The sequence below is a fragment of the Bos taurus genome, chromosome 25 (genome assembly GCF_002263795.3).
Source record: "Bos taurus isolate L1 Dominette 01449 registration number 42190680 breed Hereford chromosome 25, ARS-UCD2.0, whole genome shotgun sequence".
NCBI classification, from domain to species: domain Eukaryota; kingdom Metazoa; phylum Chordata; class Mammalia; order Artiodactyla; family Bovidae; genus Bos; species Bos taurus.
In genome coordinates, this window is record NC_037352.1 from 33,689,401 (window position 1) to 33,708,691 (window position 19,291).

Genomic DNA, 19,291 nt, shown 5'->3' on the forward strand with positions numbered 1-19,291 from the left:
AGTGAAAAGTGAAAGTGAAGTCGCTCAGTCATGTCCGACTCTTCGCGACCCCATGGACTGCAGCCTACCAGGTTCCTCCGTCCATGGGATTTTCCAGGCAAGAGTACTGGAGTGGGTTGCCATTGCCTTCTCCAACCATATCTATAATTGTATGTAACATAAATGTTCTAAGGTGAAAGTTGCTGAGTCGTGTCCAACTCTTTGCAACCCAGTGGGCTGTAGACCACCAGGCTCCTCCATCCGTGGGATTTTCCAGGCAGGAATACTGAAGTGGGTGGCCATTTCCTTCTCCAGAGATAAATATTTTAAAGCTTCAATTAAAAGATAGAGATTGTCAGATTGGATAAAAAATTTCAGAGTGATTGTAATGCAAAGAATCTAGCCAGAACAACTTTGAAAAAGAACAGCAAAAGTAGAATCCTGATGCTCTCTGGTTTTGAACCTTATTAAGATGGTATAATTTGGTATAATTATAGGCAGATATATCAGTGGGACAGAACAGCATCCAGAAATAGACACATATGCACACGCATGCATGCGTGGGCACACACACATACAGTCTGCTGAGTTTTGATAGAGGTGGAAAGGTAATTAAAGTGAAGAAAAGATAGTCTTCAGTAAATGGTTCTGGAATAATTGGATATCCGTATGTAATTTATTTTTTTAGAAAATGGAAATTCTTGAACTTTACACATATCAGGTTTGTATAGTAGTTACGGTTTGGCCTTAATACGTTGGTACATGAATTATGAACTAGATGGTGATCATTTTATTTTTTTAAGATGTCCTATTTCAAACTAGAGGTCTGGGAAATAAGGTTGGAAAAAAAATCACTGTACTTGGCTCCTTTAGAGTTTTTGTGTACTTTTTTGGTCAGGTGATGTGGAATGCGTATCACCATTACCTTTAGGTTTATAGTTCTTAATTATTATCTTTGACTCTCTCCTATCTTTTCTTATAGGTTGGGAAGGAAAAAATGCTCAAAGTGAGGATTGTTAAGATTCATCCTTTGGAGAAAGTAGATGAAGAAGCCACTGAGAAGAAATCTGATGGCTCCTGTGACTCTCCCTCAAGCGACAAAGAGAATTCTAGCCAAATCGCTCAGGACCATCAGAAGAAGGAGGCAGTTGGGAAAGAAGAAGAAGGAAGGAGAGAGAGTATTAGTATGTATGATACTGTCTTTCCTCATTGAGCTATGCTACTCTTTATTTTATTATGCACAAATCTTTTTTGAGTTCTCTAGCAACTCAGTTTGTAATTGAATTTTGTTGTTAGATAGACGTGCTTTTGTTTGTTTATGCTTTGGAAAACATACCTATACTGTCACTCAGGATTTAAATCTCCTTTCACAATTAAGGGATTTGGAAGTCATTTCCTCTAGTTGCTTAGAAATCTGTGTGCACATATCAAGCTACTCAAGATGGGAAGAAGGTTGCCTTCTTTTTCTCTTTAAGTTGGAATTATCTGTATAGGCTTGGAAGTGGGGTGATCTGAGTAGGAGGGATAAATTCTAATCCCTGTTTCTTCTTCACATTGCAAGCCAGTGCAATGGTTTTGAGGTACTTCCTTTTGTCTGTTATCTGTAACTCACATTCCTTCTCAGATGGGAACTGCCAGAATTCTGAAGCACTATGGTGTCTAAAAGTAGGGACCTGGAGACCTAACATAATGTTTTGAAAGTTGAAGAATTGAGACATTACACATTGGGAAAATTATTTATCCTCTGAGGTTTTCCTCCCCCCTTTTAAAAAAATCTGTGTCAGTTAGGAATTTAACTGGAATAGATTTCTTCTATCTCTGAAGATATGAGTACTGACAGGGTTTGAGTATGTTGAGCTTCTTCCTCTTGACTGTCAGAGGATCACATTTTACCTCATTATGTAACTTATGAAGTTTGAATTAGAGCATTTTATTAGAGCATATGCTGTATGCTTCCATTCTGTTTTGTGTCTCCTTATGTTTTGGGCGTGTGCAGATGGTTTTAAAGGGATGTCCTTTTCTTGTCCCAAGGAAACTTCTGAGACTGTTGTAATGCGTCCACCTCAGTTGTTGATGCTTCAATTTTTTCACTCTGTATTATTAATGCTGATATCAGTGTTTTTCAGTTTCTCTTTTCCTTCTTTTTGATACTGAAGTTTTACTTACATACCCAAGACTTGAGGTTGAAAAGTGTTTTGGTTAAGTGTTGACTGATGATACGTCCTCTAACACTACTAGAATCAGATCATTGAAAGGGACTTCCCTGATGGTCCAATGGTTAGGACTCTGTGCTTCCACCACAGGAGGCAGTGGTTTGATCCCTGATCGGGGGAACTGAGATCCCTCCAAGCTAGGCCAAAAATAAAAGATCACAGAATCAGATCATCAGAATACCACTAATGTGTTACAGCTGTTAGCTTTATTCCTTAAGCATTGTGTACTTAGGAACCCCTAGTTTTAGACTTTGGCTTCTTTTTTAGGATGTTACATGCCTTAGTTTAGGTTTCAGTTTTGGGATATAATGTTATTGCTAGTCTTTGGAAAGAATGGTAGGCGGGCTCAGTTCAGTTCAGTCGCTTGGTCGTGTCTAACTCTTTGCGACCCCATGGACTGCAGCATGCCAGGCCTCCCTGTCCATCGCCAACTCCCGGAGTTTACCCAAACTCATGTCCATTGAGTCGGTGATGCCATCCAGCCATCTCATCCTGTCGTCCCCTTCTCCTCCTGCCCTCAATCTTTCGCAGCATCAGGGTCTTTTCAGATGAGTCAGTTCTTCACATCAGGTGGCCTAAGTAGGCGGGCCAAAGAATGTTACAATGTACTCTGAATGTTTTGCATTTCCACAGAAATATGATAGACAAATTCCAGTATTCAAAATGTTTTCTTACAAGGTAGTCTTCCTTCTACTTTATGGGGGGAAATGTATTAGGCAGGAACTTTTCAGCTTTGTATTCTTAACCTCACTGTTATGAATTTCTGTGTTCCTCTATCAGAAAAGAACTGTCCTTCCTCTTGGTCACAATACCTGCTCTGAATTCCATTCCTTCCTGCTTTCTCAGGATTGGGTTAACTTTATTATTCTGCACTGCAGTGCTCTTGAATGGTTATTCTCAACTTATAAATGAAGTCCCATTTCCCAAAAGCAAAACGTCCTTTTCCTGGACCCTGTTCTCTTTCTGACTGACTCACTCAAGCCAAAGTTCTTGCGAGTGTTGTCGCCGCTTTTGGACCATGAGTTTGTCCTCACATGTTAACTCGTGCTTCTTTACTCCTGAAACTGTCCCTAGTCGGGTTTTAGGTGACCCCTGACGGCCAGATCCACTGCTTGCTTCTTAGTGTGCTTTATTTACTTTCATATTTTACACTGCTGGTCACTCTCATTTTTAGTTTATTTAATATCAGGGTCTCCTTTTTCTCCCACTATTTTTCTGTTTGCTTCCTCTCCCCACTGCTGTCCTTTAGATTTTGTTTGTTGTCATATGATTTTGTTCTGTCTCCTTTTCATTTTTCAACACATCTGCTTGGTTTCTAAGGCAGAACACTGGGAAGCCTTTAGCATCTCCCACATCTAGTTGGTTTCCAGGTCTGTCGTCTCAGCTGATCGCTTCACCATTCCTGATACATAAATTCAGATGTTTACGATTATATCTTCTGATTTCCTGTCTTCAGTCTCACCTTCCCATTTTATTCATTTTCTGACTGCTGAAAGTGTCTTTTTCCTCTTCTTAATTTTTCACATTAGTTCTCTTTCCAAAATGTACATCTGGTTAGTTAGATCAAAAATCCTTTGTTTCCCTATGCCCGTAAGACAAATTCCAATCTATTTAAGTGTTGTGCAAGGTTCATTATAATTTATAAACCTCTACTTACCTCTTTAGGCTAATTTCTTTTTTTTTGGCCATACTAGGTGGCATGTGGGATCTTAGCTTCCTGACCAGGGATTGAACCTGTGCCCCCTGGAATCTTAACCACTGGACCACCAGGGAAGTCCTGTAATCTGATTTGTTTAAAAAAAATTATAATGTAGATCATATTCACTCGTATCTCATTATTTGTAGTCTCTGAACAGGTCATGTTCTTTCTAGGTCTTCTCTGCCTATCTTCCAGGCTAAATTCATACTTCTCTCTTTTTGAGTATTTTTCTCCCTGTAGTAATTTCCTATACCAACCTCTATTATAGTATTTTCCTCCTTGTAGTTATTACTGACTTCTCCCATAGACTTTAGCTACTTGAGGTAAAGGCTTTACAGTTTATGTTTGGGTCCCATCACTCGGTGCCTGGTTGCAGAGTACGTGTTTGGTAAAGTTATTGTTAATGAATGAATGGGCAGAATTAAAAGAATTACTTTTTTTTTCCACTAATTTTCTGTTTATTTGACTAGATGACAGAGCACGCAGATCTCCACGAAAACTTCCTACTTCATTAAAAAAAGGAGAGAGGAAATGGGCTCCTCCAAAGTTTCTGCCCCACAAGTACGATGTGAAGCTGCAGGATGAGGACAAGGTTAGTGGCGCTTTGTATTGAGCCTCTTACACAGAATGAATGCTGTGTGAGGAAGGGCCCAAGAGCTAGTTTGCTCATAGATGTGCTGTGTGAATGAATTTGTTTCTACAACAAATTCTGAGTGGTTTTCTGGTCTTCGTAATTATGACTTTAAGTTAAATTGAATTTTCTTTCCTAGGAGAGCACATGCTTTTTCCTTTCTAATAGGAATTATTAGAGTGTAAGAGTAATTTGCGTTTGAGCTTCAAAGTCAGTTGTCTGAAAAAAATAATAATCTGTTTCCAGTGGTTTTGGACTTCCTGAGGAAATAGCTCTTCCCAATTAAAAGTAGAGCTATTTGTAATAAAATAAGCTCAAAAACTGAGTTAACTCTAACCAGTGCTTTTACAAGGAATCTGTGGAGCTAATCATCTAAAATGGTAAATACCGTTTAAGTAACTTAGTACTATGTAGTACTGATGCTGAGATGTTCAATTTCCATATTTTTACATGCCCAGATTCAGGATGTATCCTTTTTTTTTTAATGGAAGTATAGTTGATTTACAGTGTTGTGTTAGTTTCTGGTGTACAGCAGAGTGATTCAGTTACATATATATATATGTATATTCTTTTTCATTGTAGTTTATTAAAAGATACTTAATACAATTTCCTGTGCTATACATTAGGACTTTACCTATTTTATATATAGCCGTTTGTATCTTTTGGAATCAGGATGTATCTTAATATCAGTTGGCAATAATTTTTTTCTTTGTGGTGCATAATGTGTCTTTCTTTCATTAATAACATCTTAGATTTCATGAAACATGGCATGTGGCTTTCAGGTACTGGTATTTCTGTACATATAAAATCTTATTAGAAAGTTTTGGGGCAGCTAGGTGTGGAAGGCAGCTGTACACTGGTTTTTTTAATAGAAGAAGGAGCTGAGGCCTGAGAAAGCCTCTTTTAGAGTGTTGTTTCTTTTCCCCACGTCAAAAAGTTGACAAGTCTTATTTCATTTTGAATCGTTTGTTTTATAGATAGTGATCTGAAGACTTAATTGCATTATCAGGATTTCTTTATATTTTAAAATTGGGTGTTAAATACAATTTATTTTACTAAATGTTTTATGTCCCATTCAGCAAGGTGGGTTGTTAAAACATTGCTAGCAAGTCTCAATCACTTCCCTAATTAACGTTTGTTTTCTGATTAATGATTGTAAATAGTTTGGTTTACATGTAGTAAGTATGGTTTACTGTGAAATATGGTTTTATAGAAAAATAGAAAATACAAATAAGAAAAAAGATATCTCTGATCCCATACTTAGAGATGATCATTGGTGAATATAGATGTGGTTAATGGGTGGTTAGTCTTTAAATGACTCTCAAAAATGGGACTATTCTGTATATAATATTTTGTAACTTGCTTTTTTCATTTACTGTATGAGTATCATTAAATTTTCTTCCAAAACAGTATTCTCAGGTTGTTAAGTACGTATGATAGTCACCAAGGGAGTTTATTAAAAATGCAGATTTCCAGACTTCACCACCACAAATTCTTCTGATTCAGTAGCTTTGGGATGAGGCCCAAGCATTTGCATTGTAATAGCACCCTGGATGATTCTATAACTGTCCTGGTTGAGAAACTCTTTGCCCCGTTGTCTGCATAGTGTCTATGTGGATATTTTAATTTGAAACATGAGTCCTTTATGGATATACCTTTATGTATTTTCCCTTCCTCCCCACCCCCTGCCTTTTGTAAGCAGTTGATGATGACTCTCCATTTATTTCTAAGTTCTTAATAAGAGGAACTGTGGGCAATGGATAGACGCATTTTTCAGACTTTGATACATGTTGACAAATTGAGATATATTAACCTTCTGTCTCTGAAAAAGGTGATAACCCTATTGTATAGGTGGAATTAGGAGTTCTCTGGAGAAAGTATAGATCTTTGTTCTCATTGGTAAATTGCTTTTGACCCCAGTAATGAGTTATTTTTCTTTGTTAATCTAGATCATCAGTAATGTGCCAGCAGACAGCTTGATTCGTACAGAACGCCCACCAAATAAGGAGATACTTCGATACTTTATACGGCACAATGCGTTACGGGCTGGTACTGGTGAAAATGCGCCTTGGGTGGTAGAAGATGAATTAGTGAAGAAATACTCCCTGCCTAGCAAATTCAGTGACTTTCTGCTTGATCCATACAAGGTAAGGCACCTTAATTTTGGACAGAAGGATAGGACACTATTAAATGAATTTATTTTTTCTGATGGCTCCAATAGGATTAGATTTACAGTAGATTTTAAACTCTAATTTTAAATAATGAATTCAAAATTTTTTCACATGTATCTGTTTCATATAGGTGGTGATAATGGGGTTGGTAGGAGAGAGGTTGCATTGAATATCTCCTCTTCTAATGTGACTTATTTTTACTGTGATTGCATAATTAAAACAAAGAAACATTACATGCATGTGCTTTTTTGTCTCAGATCTTTCTTGGAATGAGGTATGGTGTTGAAAATATTTTGAAAATTGATTGCTAAAAATGAAAGCTGATATTTGTATTGTCAGATAAGGTCAAATATACTAACATCTTTGAAAAGAATTAGTAGAAAATCTAACATTCCCCTCTGGTTTTTTTTTTCCCTTTATTTATCTCACTGGGTTTTCACAATATTCTGATGAAGTTATATGGTATATCTGTATTAATCTTACTTTCCAGATGGGAAAACTGAGACTAGTCTAATTAGAACCAGCAGAAAGTAAACAACAGAAGCTAAGACATTGGCCTTGGATTTCTTATTGCCTTTTCCATCTCAGGGTTTCTTCAGTAATATTTTTTAAATGTGGGTTTTGAGGGTATTTATTTCCTTTTTGTTGATAAAAATTACTTATTTACATACTGATATTTCATCTTGATCTCTGGGCCAGAAAGTGATCAGGAGAGGGCTGCTGGTGCATTAAAACTAAGTCAGAATTCAGGATTTCTCTTTTTATATCTTCCTTACAATTATGAAAAACTAAGGATATCTTACAAGTGAGTCATGAACTAAATTATGTCAATCATCTTATGTTGATATCGCTAGCAAAAGTATATTGAGAAATATATATATTTTTTCAAACCTTGGAAAAGACCTCCAACCATGGTTTAGCATTACCATGTTTTCTTATTCTAGGCCAGCATGATCAAGCAAAGATAAAGAATTCTATATAAAATCATCTGTAAATGAGTTTTAAGATTCTTGAATCTTTTAAGTCCTTAAATATTTTCCTTTTAAAATTTTACAGTTGTATTTTATGTATTTTAGCTTAGTGATTCAAATAATATGAATAACATAAAAGGTCTCTGGGTTTTATTAGAACAAAAAAACTGATCCACACTTATTGTAGGAGCCAGAGACTTAGAATTCCAGGAATTTATCTGTTGAAAAGCAATTTCTGAAGAAACTGGCTATTCTGAAATTTTCTAATGAGGGCTTAAAATATTAACTTAATGAAATTTGGCTGTAATTCAGATGGAGACTAGGGAGTACAAGCTTGTTAAGACAACTGCCGTAAGAAGACAGTGATTCTACTTAGAGAAATGGGGAGTCATGTAAGATAACCAGTCTACAAATTAAGAGCGTATACTTATCTTATTATGTATTTTGCATCTCTAAAGAGTAATTTCTTATTCCCCAATATTATTTGATATTTCACTGATCCTTCTTTTTTGAGTTTATGTATGTTTCTTTTTCCTTTTTATAAAATCAGCTGTCTTAAAAAACTTTTTGGCATCACAGCCAAGACAGAATATACTTAAGGCACAGATAAGTAGACCATGAAAGAGTACTTTGGATTCTTTCCTGATACAAAGGAAATTTAAAATAATTCATGGAGAATTAAAGTTGATCACTTGTGATCTGCCTGTCCCAAAGGCAATGGGTTTGTGCTTGCTTCAGTAACACATTAAAATCAGAACCAAAAGCAATAGGTTAAAAATTTTTTTCTCTTTGGTTTAGTAGAATTTAGTGTTTTGGGAGGCTGCTGAATACAACTACTGGAGAGAGAGATGAGGTCTGGAGAGAGGAAGCAAGTTGTGCGTAATAGTGTTAGGAAAGGACTGGCGGGGAGAGCTTAAGTGGGAGAGAGAAAAATTATTTAGAAAAGTAGAATTTTTTAGTGTTATCTGAGCAGAGCCTGATATGGTGATAGGCGTGTGTTTGTGGTCTTGTAAACCTTAGAACTGTACAAAAAAGGTCTTCACGACCAAGATAATCACGATGGTGTGATCACTCACCTAGAGCCAGACATCCTGGAATGTGCAGTCAAGTGGGCCTTAGAAAGCATCACTACGAACAAAGCTAGTGGAGGTGATGGAATTCCAGTTGAGCTATTTCAAATCCTGAAAGATGAAGCTGTGAAAGTGCTGCACTCAATATGCCAGCAAATTTGGAACACTCAGCAGTGGCCACAGGACTGCAAAAGGTCAGTTTTCATTCCAATCCCAAAGAAAGGCAATGCCAAAGAATGCTCAAACTACCGCACAATTGCACTCATCTCGCACGCTAGTAAAGTAATGCTCAAAATTCTCCAAGCCAGGCTTCAGCAATATGTGAACCGTGAACTTCCTGATGTTCAAGCTGGTTTAGAAAAGGCAGAAGAACCAGAGATCAAATTGCCAACATCCGCTGGATCATGGAAAAAGCAAGAGAGTTCCAGAAAAACATCTATTTCTGCTTTGTTGACTATGCCAAAGCCTTTGACTGTGTGGATCACAATTAACTGTGGAAAATTCTGAAAGAGATGGGAATATGAGACCACCTGACTTGCCTCTTGAGAAGTTTGTATGCAGGTCAGGAAGCAACAGTTAGAACTGGACGTGGAACAACAGACTGGTTCCAAATAGGAAAAGGAGTACGTCAAGGCTGTATATTGTTACCCTGCTTGTTTAACTTCAATGCAGAGTACATCATGAGAAACGCTGGGCTGGAAGAAGCACAAGCTGGAATCAAGATTGCCGGGAGAAATGTCAATAACCTCAGATATGCAGATGACACCACCCTTATAGCAGAAAGTGAAGAGGAACTAAAAAGCCTCTTGATGAAAGTGAAAGAGGAGAGTGAAAAAGTTGGCTTAAAGCTCAACATTCAGAAAACGAAGACCATGGCATCCGGTCCCATCACTTCATGGGAAATAGATGGGGAAACAGTGGAAACAGTGTCAGACTTTATTTTTTTGGGCTCCAAAATCACTGCAAATGGTGACTGCAGCCATGAAATTAAAAGACACTTACTCCTTGGAAGGAAAGTTATGACCAACCTAGATAGCATATTGAAAAGCAGAGACATTACTTTGCCAACAAAGGTCCGTCTAGTCAAGGCTGTGGTTTTTCCAGTGGTCATGTATGGATGTGAGAGTTGGACTGTGAAGAAAGCTGAGCGCTGAAGAATTGATGCTTTTGAACTGTGGTGTTGGAGAAGACTCTTGAGAGTCCCTTGGACTGCAAGGAGATCCAACCAGTCCATTCTGAAGGAGATCAGCCCTGGGTGTTCTTTGGAAGGAATGATGCTGAAGCTGAAACTCCAGTACTTTGGCCACCTCATGCGAAGAGTTGACTCATTGGAAAAGACTCTGATGCTGGGAGGGATTGGGGGCAGGAGGAGAAGGGAGACAGAGGATGAGATGGCTGGATGGCATCACCAATTCGATGGACGTGTGTATGAGTGAATTCCGGGAGTTGGTGATGGACAGGGAAGCCTGGTTTAATATGATTCTTAATACATTTACAAAGTATTTTATTTTGAAATAATTTCATGAAGAAAAACTGACATATACTACAAAGAATTTCTGTGTATTCCTCAAGTAGATTCCTTGAATGTTAATATTTACCACATTTTTTTTTTTGTCTTCACACACATTTTTTTCTGAGCCGTTTGTAGTAGGTTATAAGATGGGACGCCATTTTGCAAAATACTTGGATATGTGTTTCCTTAAAGACAAGTATATTTTCTATTAATAACTATAGTACAATTACCAAAATCAAGAAATTAGCATCAAAGCAATACTGTTATCTGATCTAGAGTTTTTTCTTTTAAATGGCCATAATCTCAAGATTTTATTATCTTCATAATAAAACAAAATAAGAAGCTTAGAACTGAATCACTTTGGATCTTTCTCTTCTTACGTCCTCCCAGCTCAACATGCATGTATCTTAATAGCCAGCATTCTCTTAGATCTGCAGTTGGGCTCAGTGCATTCAAGCCTCTGCAAAATCTTCTTTACGGTTTTAGCCTTTCTCTGGAAAACCGGCTTAGTCTGTCCACCATAGCCACTCTGCTTCCTGTTGTAACTCTTCTTTCCCTGGAGAATAGAGAGACTCCTTGCGCTTCTTGGACTGTGTCTCTTTGTGGGCTGGTGCTTCTGGCACTGACCACAGAAAGTCCAACTGGTTTTAGGAATGGTCACCATGTCTGCGAGAGTGCTGTCAGTGTGGGAAGAAGTGAGCCACAGCTTTAACTCCGATTTTGCTAACTGTCTCTGTAGTCTTCCCTAATCTCAGTTCCTTTGTCTTTTAAAAACCTTGACATTCTAAAGAATTCAAGTCAATTATTTTGCATAATGCTCCTCAGTTTGAGTTTATATCCTCATGCTTAGAAATACCACAGAATTGTTGTTGTATTCTTCTCAGTGAATCATATCAGAAGGCATGTGGTGTAATTTTGTCTCATTACTAGTGAAACTTAATTATTGTACGTTTTAGAAGATATTTCTTATCTCTAATAACTGAAATTTCAAGTGTTTATAGTCCTAAAATTTTTCTTTGAATAAATTTTGGTGTATAAAGTTTGGTTATGAATTAGAGACTAGAGCTGAAGTACTTTAAAAAAATAAAGTGATTTTCAGAGCACTTAAAACTATTTTATAGTAACACATTTCACACGTTTGCCAGTAAAAGCATCTGGAAATCAAGAGGAACCCACTCTGTGAATGTTATCTTGAAGCTCCGAACAGGTTCCTTGGGCAAATGAGAAGAGTGAAATAAGAATCAGAATGTAGATTGCCAAAGTGTTCTAATTCAGGGTTCTTACTGCTAACTATTAAGTTAAATTTAGAATCTGAATGAGCTGCTATAAATATGTTTATTCATTTTTATCTTATTAGATTTCCTTATTTATGGTGGTGGTTTGTTCCAGGTGACAGGGAACAAGTGTGGAATTATAGACACAATTATGGAATTGTATAGCCTCTTATGTTCCTGAGACATAAATAATTTTTTCCTGTTTATCAGTTAAGAAGGGCCTTTGCCAGAAAAGCTATAATACTGCCAATCCAGGTGCCCATTCTTTTCTCCCTCTCTTTGCACTGTTCTAGTAGATTACTTTTGCTGAATGGGGGACAGGGTAGACCCTTAGCACATACGTGGTTTTATACTTTTTCAGATTCCCCCTGAGCCCAGCCATGCCGGCTCCCACTGGCTGTGGCTGCCCAGCATGCCCTATGCTGAGATGATCCAGTTACTGAAGGACTGCTCACGCGGGGAGCCGGCCTTTTGGGAGGGGGTTGGGTGAGTTAATTTCTTTCGTTTTTAAGAAAAAAAAAAACAACATATATATATATACACACACACACACACACACACATGGTGTGGCTTGGCAAAGAAACACACCTTATAAATAAAAATGGGCTGCTGGACCATCTCATGGCTAAGCCATCCTCCCAGCTCTTTCTTGCATAATCATTTCTGCGGAATACAGTGCTTCTAAGTAGAAGAAATTTATGCTTGAGTGGCTTTTTGAATAAGCATGTAAGCAGTAAATTAAAAAGTGGCCCAATTATCATAGATCCTATTAAAAGATATCTATTAAAAACAGTAAAAATGAAGTCTCGTACTCATCTCCTTTTTAGTGATAAATTTTTGGAATGACTTTAGAGATAATCTGTTATCCTGCACATTAGACAAAGCATCAGTTTGTTATGTCTATACTCTAAAGATTTTCCAAGTCTAGCTGAAGTAGGATATGTGCTTTTGGAAAGCACGTATTTATCTTTAATCCCTGCCAGGGTAATTTTGGGCCTTAGTCTGTGATTTGTAGGGTGGTCTCTGAAATATTGTTTTTTTTTGAAGTTTTGTTGCTATTCCGCCCACAACTTACATGTTACCTTTGCTTATTGTTTTTAACATTTTGAAATAAGAGTTATGGGGAACTAGAAGTGGGAAATTCTTGCCTCTGGGGAAAATGTGCCCTGAGTCACAGATAATGTATATATTCTATAAACTATGAAACCTTTTTATCAGCCCATACTGAGGATAATTGGGGAACAGAACATCTAGTTTTGGTCAAGGAATGAAAACAGCCTGCTGGGGGATGGTAACCTGTAATTGCTTATAGTTCTTAAAGGGCAGATTGGCCTTTAAAGTTAGAGAACTTAGCCAGAAGGATTGCTTAAGTATAGCCCACTCGTTCATTACAGACTGTATCTCTACCTCTTCTGTGACTTAGGGTCTGTGAGTTTGTTTCTCTGATGATCGTAAATCCTTGATGTTTAAATCTTATTTGGCATTATAGTACAGCTTATTAAATTTTACTGTACCTGTTTTGTTTACTTCTAACAAGAGCATAAGTGTTCTGTATGATCACTGAGACTTGCTTCACCATAGCCGTTTCGCTGTTGGCTTTTCAAGGGTCCTGATTTCATACTTGATGGGCTCCAGTGGCTTCCTTGCCTGTGGTCTCATCTCCCCCGAGTCTGTCTGCTCCCCTGCCTCCAGCCTGGTTCTTTACAAGTTAGTCTGTTAAAGGCAGAAACTTGAAGTTACACTCTTCTGTGTCTCAGTGCCTTCTGTGTGCTTAACTGCTTTTGGTAATAGAAATCAAGGATTCTAGGGGTTATCTAGTCTTTCTCCTAATCACTTAAAACAGTAAAATTTTTTTGAATTGATGGTACTTTTTCATTGCTTGGTTATTATTTCATGTAGTTTATTTTAACTGCCAGGCTTTTCTCTTTGTAATTATATCCTTTCAAAGCATCAAAATCAACAGTGTTTTTGTTTTAATAAACACTTAAGTAGAAACAGTGGTATCATGACAGGTTGACTGGGTTCTAACCTGTTAAGTCATTCTCTACGATTGGAATGAGTTGGAGATCTAAAGTAGGTCCACACACTGTCCTTGTGTCTTTTATTCTAGTTACGTTTAAGCTCAACATATGCAGGCTAGGACCAACTAGATACGATAGAGCAAGGGAACTGTAGATTTATGCAGGGTTGATTGGAATGGCTGACTGGAATTTAATCTAGGTAAAGGATGAAGAAGTGAGATTGGTAAAAATGTTATAGAATTAATGGATTAATGAATTAATGGTTCTGCTGGGATTGAAGGATTGTGGCGTTGGGTGCTAAAGGGAGTGAATTTGAAAGATGTGAGAGGATAATCAAGGAGAGAATTGTATGAGGTTGAAAATTTATCAGACTTGTAGTTAATAATGTATTCATGGGAGTGGGTTCTTGAGGTGTGGGGAGCCCGAAAGCCAGGGATCGGGAGGGATTCCTATTTATGAACAGTGTTTTGTTGTTAATATACTTACTGATACTCTTAATAAGGAAATATGCTTCTGAATTTAAACAAAAATACTTAAATGGTATACTTTCTCTCATCCTAAGCACAGAATACCACCAGTTGTAACAGAAGTTTAAAGGATAAAAATCCAAATCTGTCTCGAGCAGTAAATATTAAAATTTCTCAGATGTTGCCATTATCCAGATCAGATGTCCTTAATCTAGGTCCCATGGACTCTGAAATTGTGTACATAATTTTTCTATGTTTCCAGGAAAAGAGTTCACAGATTTCTTTAAAGTATTGAAAGGCTCAAAATCTGTATGTAAGAAAGTAGTCTCATACCAGAAATGCCTAATATTATAGGGTTTTTTTTTTGGCCATGCGGCATGGCATGTGGGATCTTAGTTCCCTGACCAGGGATCCCACCTGTGTCCCTGCCGTGGAAGCATGGAGTCTTAACCACTGGACCTCCAGGGACATCCTGGAGTATAGATTCTTAAGTCTCGGTGTGGAGAATTTTGTGTGGAGAAGGCTAAATAAAATATTAGCTAACATTGATGGCTTTGTTTTCTCAGGGATGGAGTGTCCATTAAGAGAATGAATGTATAGCTTTACCTGAGTGGATGGGAAGAGGGCCTTTAGTATGCTTAAATAGTATTTCTTTAAAATAGGTTTTACAATTAATTTTGCTTCTGTTCTTAAATTCTAGTATATGACTCTCAACCCATCTACTAAGAGGAAGAATACTGGATCTCCAGACAGGAAGCCCTCAAAGAAATCCAAGACAGACAACTCTTCTCTCAGTTCACCACTAAATCCTAAGTTATGGTGTCACGTACACCTGAAGAAATCCTTGAACGGCTCGCCACTCAAAGTGAAGAACTCAAAGAATTCCAAATCTCCAGAGGAGCATCTGGAGGAAGTGATGAAGATGATGTCGCCCAACAAGCTACATGCTAACTTTCACATTCCTAAGAAAGGCCCACCTGGCAAGAAGTCTGGGAAGCATAGTGACAAACCTTTGAAAGCCAAGGGCAGAGGCAAAGGCATCTTGAACGGACAGAAATCCACAGGGAATTCGAAATCTCCCAAGAAGGGCCTGAAGACCCCTAAAACCAAAATGAAGCAGATGACTTTGTTGGACATGGCCAAAGGCACTCAGAAGGTGACTCGAGCCCCGCGGAATTCCGGGGGCACCCCCAGGTCCTCTAGCAAGCCTCATAAACACCTGCCTCCCGCCGCCCTGCACCTCATTGCGTACTACAAAGAAAACAAAGACAGGGAGGACAAGAAGAGTGCTCTGTCGTGCGTGATCTCCAAGACAGCTCGTCTCCTCTCCAGCGAAGACAGAGCGCGTCTCCCGGAAGAACTGCGGAGTATTGTTCAAAAACGCTTCGAGCTTCTAGAGCACAAAAAGAGGTGGGCTTCTATGTCTGAGGAGCAGCGCAAAGAATATCTGAAAAAGAAACGAGAGGAGCTGAAAGAGAAGTTGAAGGAGAAAGCCAAGGAGCGGAGGGAGAAAGAAATGCTCGAGAGACTAGAGAAACAGAAGCGGTACGAGGACCAAGAGTTAACTGGCAAAACCCTTCCAACATTTAAATTGGTAGATACCCCCGAGGGGCTGCCCAACACACTCTTTGGAGACGTGGCCATGGTGGTGGAGTTCTTGAGCTGTTACTCCGGGTTACTCCTACCAGATGCCCAGTATCCCATCACTGCCGTGTCCCTCATGGAAGCCTTGAGCGCAGAGAAGGGTGGCTTTTTATACTTGAATAGAGTGTTGGTCATCCTCCTGCAGACCTTGTTACAAGACGAAATAGCAGAAGACTATGGTGAGTTGGGAATGAAGCTGTCGGAAATCCCTCTGACCCTGCATTCTGTGTCAGAGCTGGTTCGGCTCTGCTTGCGCAAATCTGACGTTCAGGAAGAGAGCGAGGGCTCAGACGCGGACGACAATAAAGACTCTGCGTCATTCGAGGACAATGAGGTCCAAGATGAGTTCCTAGAAAAGCTGGAGACCTCTGAATTTTTTGAACTCACATCAGAAGAGAAACTGCAGATCTTGACAGCCCTCTGCCACCGGATTCTCATGACGTATTCCGTGCAGGACCACATGGAGACCAGGCAGCAGATGTCTGCAGAGCTATGGAAGGAGAGGCTCGCTGTGCTGAAGGAAGAGAATGATAAGAAGAGAGCAGAGAAGCAGAAGCGGAAAGAAATGGAAGCCCGGAACAAAGAAAATGGAAAAGAGGAGAATGGGCTGGGCAAGGCTGACAGGAAAAAAGAAGTCGTCAAGTTTGAGCCCCAAGTAGATACGGAAGCTGAAGACATGATTAGTGCTGTGAAGAGCAGACGACTGCTTGCCATTCAGGCTAAGAAGGAGCGGGAGATTCAGGAGAGAGAAATGAAAGGTAAAATCTTGTGGAAAGACGGAAGTCACTAAGGTGTCATGGTAGTGTCTTCATGTGTCACAACTGTTCAGTTATTTTTGTGTGTGATAACCCAGATCCTCCTCCGTGAGTAAGAGTCTTGCTGGAGTGTTCAACCAGGCATTCTGGTTGACAGGCACAGCTTGACTTGGATTGGTGTGATGGTGGCATCTTTTCCGGCTCTAGTGAAGGACCAGATCCACAAGGAGACGTGCTGGAAACAACGTACGACTTGGGAATGGGCCATCCTGGGTTTACACCCCACCTCTGACTTAGCTATATGGTTCTTTGAGCAAGTTGCTTATCCTCATATGCTCAAGATTGCTCTACCAATTGAATGACAAGGTATTTGAAGCCCTCAGTTTGGTCGGCACCTCAGATATTAATCTTTCCTTTATTAAGATGTAAGGAAATAAAACCCGGGGGCTTCCTAGCACCGTTAAGTCTGAACTTAAAAAAAAAACAGCTTTATTAAAAAATAATTCACACACTATACATCTCATCCGTGTTTATTGTACAGTTCATTGTTTTAATATATTCACAGATATGTGTAGTCTTTATCACAGTCAATTTTAGAAGACTTTCATCACCTCAAAAAAATACCTCATGCCCTTTAGTTCCCGTGATCCCATCCCGCCCAGTCCTAAGCAGTCCGCTCGCATGGCTGTGTCTCTGTATTTGCCTGCTCTGTTACATCATACCAGTGGAGTTGATATGTGGTCTCTTGTGACTGGCTTCTTTCACTTAACTGTGGTTTCAAGGTTCAGGTTGTAGCGTGTTTCAACGCTTAATTCCTTTTTATGGTTAAATATTGTTCCACTATTCGGATATGCCACATTTTGTTTCTCCGTTTATCAGTTGATGGACATTTGTTTCGTTTTACTCTTCTGGCTATAGGCATTGCTGTACAAGTTTTTGTGGGAACATATGTTTTCATTTTTCATGGGTGTATATACCTAGGGCCCACGGCAGTGAAAGGGCCAAGTCCTAACTGCTGCACCTCCTAGGAATTTCCCTGTATTGGTTTTAAATAGATGAAATTTGTCTTAATTTTTTAAAGTAACATCTCTAGACTGATGCATTTTCCAGTTTCTTGCTACATTGTAGGTGTTACAGTCAGTAGAGCAGTAAGGTTTCTGGCATTGTAAATAGCAATACCTTATTTATAGTATCAAAGTTTGTGACAGTTGTGGAAAAACTTAAAAGGCAAAATTCCTGGGCTTCTTTCTTTGTTGAGGGAGATTTCTATCTAGATAGAATAAACTTAGGAATGACCACAAGTAAATGGATTAAAAAATTTTTTCATCATTGACAGTGTTAACTTGATGAATAACTTGATAAATTGTATTAAGTAGGCAGTAATTGCTATTATCTGCCAATGCTTCCCTGCTCTTGCTTTCTCAGTTCTTTTTTTCTAAATTCCTCAGCACTGATATACTGTGCTGTTTTGTGTTTTGAAAAAACTATTCTGGTCTTATTCATCCTGATCATTTTGAGGATCCTGTGGCTAGTCTTGTCAGAAAATGTTTCAATTAATTCCACTTGAGGACTGTTTTAAGGTTACATTTAAAGTTGTCAATAAAGTAAAATGAATTTATTATAAAATTAATAAGACATTAAGTTTTGGAGAAAACAGATTTTGCACTGAGTTGATGGCTGAGACGTCACCAAAATTCAAAGACCATAGAAGGACCAGATAGAAATTGCTGCCTTACATGTTATTTCTTAACAACAGGTCAGAATAAAGAGAAGGAAATGAAGGTTTGATGAATATCTGCTTTATACCAGGCACTTTTCACTCCTTGTTTAAATTTGTAAGATTCGCTAGAAAAAAAATTTAATCATTGCTTCTTTTTACCTTCAACAGTGAAACTAGAGCGCGAAGCTGAAGAAGAACGAATACGAAAGCACAAAGCAGCTGCCGAGAAGGCGTTCCAGGAAGGGATCGCCAAGGCAAAGCTAGTCATGCGGAGGACTCCAATTGGCACAGATCGAAACCATAACAGGTAAGTTATTCGATTCAATTTTTATCATCTCTTAGGGCTGTTATAGTGTTGCTAGTTAGTATTGAGATTAGACAGGCTTCCCCTTTTGTGGATATTGGACACAGATTTGCTCATCGCTCATTTATTTGTATATTACTGGGCCAACTGCTAGGGTTATGAATCTAGATAAGACATGACCTTATCCTTGAAGACTCAACAGATAGGAAGCTTAAATTGTGGTAGGAGAAATGTAATCCTAATAATCCTTTAAAAATAGTAAGATATTTTAACTGTGTACATTGTGTGGAACCTAAAGCAGAGAAATATTAGTAGTTATAAAAATTATAGATAGGAAGTGAATCTCAAATTCCTCAAATTTTCGTATGCTGTGCTTTAGAGTTTGTATCTGCTCAGTGTTCAATGACATTCTGTAATCATCTTGTTCAACAAGGAAGTTATCCTGTGCTCACGGTGTTTTATTATTATATTAACATTTGGTTGTGATTTATAGATACTGGCTCTTCTCAGATGAAGTTCCAGGTTTGTTCATTGAGAAAGGCTGGGTCCATGACAGCATTGACTACCGATTCAGCCATCACCGGAAAGACCACGCAGACTCTCCTGATGAGGACTACTGTCCCCGGAGTATGTATATCTATTAGTTATTTATCCTGCTCAAGACCGTCTTTCCTTTGTCACTTTTTTTCACTTGGTAAATTTCTTTTATCATCTTCTTAGGTAGAATTATTTGAGTGAGGTGGGAAGATGTGAAATGCCTAGAAAAAGGAAGAAAACTTGATTACCAGCTTTGTAAAACTTGAGTATTAGGATATTTGGGTATTATATTTATACAAGTAGTTTTCAAACTTTGTTCCTT

General features: G+C 38.5%; 1 protein-coding gene and 1 pseudogene across 1 annotated transcript in view; one reads left to right on the top strand and one right to left on the bottom strand.

The window, feature by feature from the left end:
* Positions 1-19,291, top strand: part of BAZ1B (bromodomain adjacent to zinc finger domain 1B) — a 55,868-nt gene that overhangs the window by 15,789 nt on the left and 20,788 nt on the right. The window contains exons 4-9 of the mRNA NM_001192183.3: positions 962-1,163; positions 4,362-4,483; positions 6,472-6,669; positions 14,710-16,411; positions 18,297-18,435; positions 18,926-19,059. Of these exons, the coding sequence (NP_001179112.3) occupies positions 962-1,163; positions 4,362-4,483; positions 6,472-6,669; positions 14,710-16,411; positions 18,297-18,435; positions 18,926-19,059 (2,497 nt within the window). The remainder of the gene's footprint in view (positions 1-961; positions 1,164-4,361; positions 4,484-6,471; positions 6,670-14,709; positions 16,412-18,296; positions 18,436-18,925; positions 19,060-19,291) is intronic.
* On the bottom strand, positions 9,518-12,033 carry LOC112444327 (large ribosomal subunit protein eL42-like; annotated as a pseudogene).